The following is a 6,313-nucleotide window of genomic DNA, read 5'->3' on the forward strand; positions in this document are numbered from 1 at the left end:
CCAAACTGCAGCGAGGCGAAGAAGTTGACGTATTGAATGCATAGGGTTCTTCGTTTTCGGGTTTTATGATTTTTCAAATTCGGGAGGGAAAAATTGGGTGCTATTTACTCACGAGAATTCGGGCGCTATGATCTCTGTTTGATATGTCACCGGGGAATTTTCGGGTGAAACGAAAGGCATTAGAACAAGCCACAGCTGTGACACTGGGACGAGAAACAATGATCTTTATATTTCCGCTCGGAACTGGGATAGTGAATGACCGCGGTATTCAAACACTTGCACGAGCTCCACAAAAGCTCGTCTTTGAGTCCTGCTGGAGGGGATTATAAAAGGAGGACAAATCGGTTGTCACAAATAGCTCTCTTTGCTGATATTATGGGTCACTTTTCCGACGGTTTACTCTCCTCCACGAGTCTTCCAGCCGGAGCGTGTAGCATGGTGCAATGTTCCCAGCAGAGAAATTTTCAGTGGTAAATTCGAATCTCATTTTGCACTGACATCATAAGACTGGTCCCTGCTTTGACAAACATGGCTGACTTTCTAGAGCCTTTTTGTCATTTGCATTGTGCTGTAATATAAGACACCATTCAGTGCAAATGCTTTGAGTTGTCACCCCTAACAAAAAGCTAGATGAACTTAAGTAGGATTTTCTTTGTGCTCTGGGTGTTACAGAACATTATCGTGGGGATGAACTTGGAGTTGGACTTATCCCCCTGCAAGCAAACATGGTTCTGAACTAAGCCAACAACTGCAAGATTTTCCTGAAATAAATACTATAGTTGTGTTCAACTTAAGAAGGAAAAGAAATCTAGTCCGTCAGCTCTCTAAATATTACTGCGCCGCGGATAGGATGGCTGGACACAGTGAGGTCACGCTGCCTCCTTGCGTCAGATAATGTAACCCATCATACTCATTCTGCTTCCGTATTGGCTGTTAAGACTGGCCACGACACTACGCTGCGGTAGAAAGTGCGCTCCCTACACTGATGGCGCATGGTAACGCTGCAGTATTTCTCCTGGCACGCTATTGCATCTCCTTATTTCCAACGGCGTATGTAGTTGACGGACTAGATTTCTTTTCCTTCTTAAGTTGAACACGACTATAGAACTATGTAGAATCATCTTCATCTCCATTATCAGGTGAAACGATACTGAAAAAGGGGGCAACTGTATGTAGAAGACTGTGCACGCTCTCTTCACAGTTTAGCCCATTCAAACTATTTGTACTGATCATATAGCTGCTCAGCACTAGGAAGACGAAGACATAAGAGACAACACATGTGCGGTGTCTCTCTCTCTTATGTCTTCATGTTCTTAACTCTGAGCAGCAATATGATCCCATACCAACAAGCTCAAATTTTGTCATTCCAAGTTTATTTGTACGGGTCTCCCATGCAGTAATACTGTGTGGAATGACTTAACGATCTACTCTGTACTTGAACCATACAGTAAGCACAAACACATTTATTTAAATAAGCAGAAATTGAATTCCTTGTCTTAACTAGTGTACTCTTCATATTTTAACTCCAGAATTAGGACAAATGACATTAATCACAATGCAATGCACAGTTATATGCAGACAACTTTTTTCAGTACATAACGATCTAAGGTATGACCATCTTCAACTCTGTTATGATTTGACCTTTAACTCACCCAAAAATTTTGTGGCAAGACTGAGAATTAGTATCCTTGTTCCTCTACTATCATCTGTAGCATGCTTCATAATCATTTGAAGGGTTTTTCTTTCTATCTCGACCACATATTTCCTGTGAAACTTTGTGGCAATGACCCACTCTCCTTTCAGCACCTGTAGTACAGAGATAAAGCACTCTCATGCTGTTAAGTGCAGCTATGGGGCAATGAGTGTCTTATTAGAATGCTATGCAATGCAAGGTACATGGCACTTATCAGAAATAAAAAATGAAGAATTTTATCAATTCTCCAAGAAGGCTACAAAATCTGTTAGCTTCGCTAACTGCTCTTCGCTTGGCGTGAACTCCTCTTGTCGTACAACTGGAAAGAAATTGTGAGCAATAAGCTGGGATTCCAGTGAGCATATTGTAAGCATTACCACACCTAATCTATTTCAACTGTACAGTATTTATTTTTGTTTCAAGGTACCGTACAAAGTGTGATGCACATTTCAACAGATAATGGAGTTATTGCGCTGCTCACCTGAATACTTCGGTGTAGCCATTCCCGTGACCATATCAACAGTCCAACCAAGTGGAGTTACCACTAAAGCAATTACCAGGTGTAATTTCATATAACACACTACTATATCAAAATGATAGCCCTATGAAAACAATTATATCACTCATAGTATGAGAAATGTGTGCTTGGGACACAAATGAACAAGACAGACACAAGACCTTGTGTTCATGTAGTCCATTTCGGTTCCAAGATCTGATTTTTCCTAAGTATGGATAGGGCCCTGTGTTTTAGGGTAAAACCTGGTAAAACCAGTTTTTATCGCCTGATCTGCATCATCATCATCACTTAGGGCAAAACCTGAGAAAACATGAAAACAAGGTGGTGGGGGTGCTAATGAAAGAGCTCGCCGTTGTCGGCCTCACAGAGGTGGGCAACGTCACGACTAACGCTCTGGGCCGACTTCTAAGCGAACTGTGCTGATATATGTCTGACAGCGTCTGAGGAAAACCCAGGAAAAACCCCAGACAACAAACTTTTCCTGAAAACCAACTTTCAAAAGTGCCAATTCAGCCACCAATATGGACACTGGAGAAAACTAAGCATTGGACATACAGCACAGCTGTTTCGCATCTTCTGTCAATCTGAAACACGAGAAGCTCACTTTTTTTTGTTTTCCACCCAATATCATCCGATTTTACCCTGTTTTACGGCTCCTGAAATAGAACCCGGTTTTTACACCCCTAAATTTTCAAAAAACACAAAACCCAAAAACACAGGGCGTTAAGTATGGATGCTATCCACCAGATTGTCTGAATCTATGTAGCATTTCTTATGACTGTGATACATACCATCTGAAACTTGTGTCCTAGACACACCAAGGAATGATGCAACATCATCAAGAGAAATTGACGAATAGGCTTTTGCAACAAGGTTTAGGGCACGTTGTCTTGTGCGCTCTGCAGCGAGATCCACATACAGCATGATTAACACCACTGATGTAGAGTTTTTGACTTCTGGGGTGGGGAGCCGGTTCCTCTGTTCCACCCCATGAAAAAGAGAAAATTCTATGGTATGAACAGCAGCAATTTACCCAAATGAACCATAAGCTCATGACCAAATTCAGTGATATTGCTCAGCTCGTGTACATGACACCAATGCATACCTCCTAGATCCAACATCACAGGCCTGATGTAGTCTGGCCATTCTTGAGCTAATCCAGTGTAGATTGCTGGGAAGTCCTTGTACCATAGCCCCTGCCCCACTTTCCAGATATTGCCCAGCTCAGAACGTGTCTGTAAACAAGAGACTAACATCATAAGCAGTTGATTGTCATGAAGGAAGGTGAATTCTGTCTACAAATCATCAATGCCACCACAGAGTACATTTGAAGGATATGCAAAGTTATCGTTCTGCCTGCATTACGTGCGCAAAGGTGCTGCCAGACTGAACTGTAATGCATGAAGACGCCAGTGCCGTGAAGCGTTGGTCACTGGGTGTGAGACCCTTCCCGCAGCACAGTCAGTGGTGAGAGGGAATGCTCAGCCAGGTATAGCTGCAGATCAGATAACCGCCCAAGCAGACATGCTCTGCCCCAAGCCTGGAGGCCAATGCTCCATGGTGCCGATGCATGTGTGTGGGTCAAGCGGGCGTGCTTTCCGGTTAAGTCTGACAATGGCTGTACATTACCCCTCAAGGCACAGAATAAACTTATGTGAATGAAACTATGAACCACACATGATTCATCCTATGGTCTCATGTCAACATGAATCCTGCACTATTTCATTTGCATGCAAATTGTGCAGCCATACCTGCTTTATTGACTGGGGAATTCTCTTCCAGAGAAACTTTGCATTAGGACTGAAATATAAAACAGAATGTGAAAACTCTGCTTGCCCCACTCATCTCTCTTAAAAACTCACAGGTCATCTTGAAGAATATATATTGCTAGCAACTGTCCATAGACTTGTGGACTGGCAACACCATCTGCAGCCTGCATATAGAAGAGAACAAATATGCCAACATGTTTTGTTGTTCATTATTTTTTATGTTCCTTTCTAGATTCCTTGGTTACTGAAAACCTACATCATAAAGCAACCTCCCTAGATTGTTTTAAATATTTCATACATGTATTGTGACTTGAGTTTCGTGTTCCCTAGGTAAATTGGGAATCTTTCTCAAGAAGAGAAGCAAATTCTGGAATACAAGTGTTTATGAATCAACTGCATGCCCCAGCAAAGAATACTGCACGAATGCCACACATACTCCAAACAACAACTTTATTTTGAAGATGATGAATGGGGAGTTTCATCGCCAGAGGCGACACTCTACCCCATTGCTAATGGTGATGTGGGGAATGAAATAATGAGCCCACTTCACAATAAGGTCCAAAGAACTATGGTGTCCAAAAATGTCAAAAGGGCTTTGAGGGCACAGCATTGGCGGGCTGGGTTCGGCCATGGACCAAGCAATTTTGAGAGATAGAGAGGGGGGGGGGGGGGGGGGGGCGATAGTCCAGCTGGTTAAGAGACCTAGAGAGTGCGGTTTGGGAAGGTTGGTAGTGTGGGCAATGAAGAAGAATGTGCTCTAGCTCTTCTAGAGCACTGCAGCGACAGCATCTGGGAGAGTCAACTTGTCTCAAGTGGTAATACCACTGAGCTGTGAAAGCCACATAGAGTTGCATTCGATTAATTATGACGAGAGGTGTTTTGTGGCATGCAGAAAGCGAGCGTTGGATCAACTCTGCTCAGCATAGATGGGGGGAGAATGTCGGTTGTCCATTGGTGGGAAGCCAGGGGCATCACTAGGCGTCAAAGAGTGGAATGACGGTCTCCTCTCAGCAGCGCAATACTTGTCCGTCTCAGAGACAAGAAAGCTGCTTCTGCTGTGCTGTTGGTCAGTTCATTCCCCACGACATACTACACACCAAATAGTGTTGACCAAATGCGTGCATGACAGGAGGGAAATGGAAGGCATATTTTGCATTTGTTCACAGCGAAAAATATTAAACCTCGCACAGGTCACAACATGCGGTTGTGTGAGTTGCGTATCTTGCAGGGTTGGATAGCACCTGCCACGACTAAACCATTACCAAAGGAAAATGCCTGTTTTCTGTACATGAATGTAACAAGCAACCTACAAGCCTTCCCAGGATGCTTCGTTTTACATAGTCTTAGCAAGGATCACCTTCAGCACGAGTCAACAACTTTTTTTACATAACTTCAATTACCAAAGGAAAATGCCTGTTTTCTGTACATGAATATAACAAGCAACATAAAAGCCTTCCCAGGATGCTTCGTTTTACATAGTCTTAGCAAGGATCACCTTCAGCACGAGTCAACAACTTTTTTTACATAACTTGAGCTATCACTGTTTCCCTATTTCCTGAGGTCCGAGTCAATACGAGCGAATAGGGTTTGCCCTCTCAAAGAGGACACTAGTAACTTCACGAAGGAGAACCAGTGGAAACATTTCACCACAGGTCGGTTAAGCTGCTCGTACACTTACTATTTTCAGTTGAATGAGCCCAAAGACGTGAATGCTTCACTTTCTCTGTGCCGTATTCTCAAGTTTAATACCGCCAAGAGCAATCAATTGATGCTCAGTCACGTGAAAGTAAAGATTCCAGCTAAGAGCACACTATGGTTATTAATGTTACCAACTATGCATAAAATGCCGGCATATAAAAAAGCCATATGAGATTTCAAGTTGTCGTGACCAATTCAGCAATTTAGCGTGATGTATTCAGCAGTTATGTCCAGTTACAGCAAACAAAAATACCAGAAATAAGCGTATGTACAGCTAAATACATAACATGCAATATTATCCGCTTACTTCTAGCTCCTGTTGTTCAAGATCTGCAGCCAAATTTGAGTATTCTCGCATTCTGGCATCGCCGCTACCATCTATAACGACTGCCATCTTGAATTCTATAAACACGCTTGAAAGAGCGCACCAAGAGGACAAATATTGTATTTAGAGCAGCATGACATGCTTCTTATATTGTACCAGTAAAAACTTTTAAAATTTGAATTTATAATGTATGTGATTATTGGTATCGTTGAGCCTTAGTTTAAATGACCCGTTGCAGCTGGTTCCAGCCGTTGCAGCAGCGGGGCAGCGGCAGCAGCGGTCGCGGAGTTGGAGTTGTAGCTTGTAGCCAT

General features: G+C 42.8%; 1 protein-coding gene across 2 annotated transcripts; it reads right to left on the reverse strand.

The window, feature by feature from the left end:
• Window positions 1–1,913: 1,913 nt before the first annotated feature.
• LOC135377638 (COP9 signalosome complex subunit 8-like) lies at window positions 1,914–6,090 on the reverse strand. 2 transcript variants are annotated; one of them, XM_064610207.1, is made up of 7 exons: window positions 5,985–6,090; window positions 4,073–4,143; window positions 3,962–4,010; window positions 3,316–3,445; window positions 3,002–3,109; window positions 2,175–2,237; window positions 1,914–2,012 (listed from the first exon to the last, which is right to left on the reverse strand). In XM_064610207.1, the coding sequence occupies exons 1-7, from the start codon at window positions 6,069–6,071 to the stop codon at window positions 1,933–1,935; spliced, it is 588 nt and encodes a 195-aa protein (XP_064466277.1). In that variant the 5' UTR covers window positions 6,072–6,090; the 3' UTR covers window positions 1,914–1,932. The 2 variants fall into 2 exon arrangements, with proteins under 2 accessions (XP_064466277.1, XP_064466278.1); XM_064610208.1 differs by lacking the exon at window positions 1,914–2,012 and having other exon boundaries at window positions 2,172–2,237; window positions 3,002–3,188.
• Between the last annotated feature and the right edge of the window lie 223 nt (window positions 6,091–6,313).

The sequence above is a fragment of the Ornithodoros turicata genome, chromosome 1 (genome assembly GCF_037126465.1).
Source record: "Ornithodoros turicata isolate Travis chromosome 1, ASM3712646v1, whole genome shotgun sequence".
NCBI classification, from domain to species: domain Eukaryota; kingdom Metazoa; phylum Arthropoda; class Arachnida; order Ixodida; family Argasidae; genus Ornithodoros; species Ornithodoros turicata.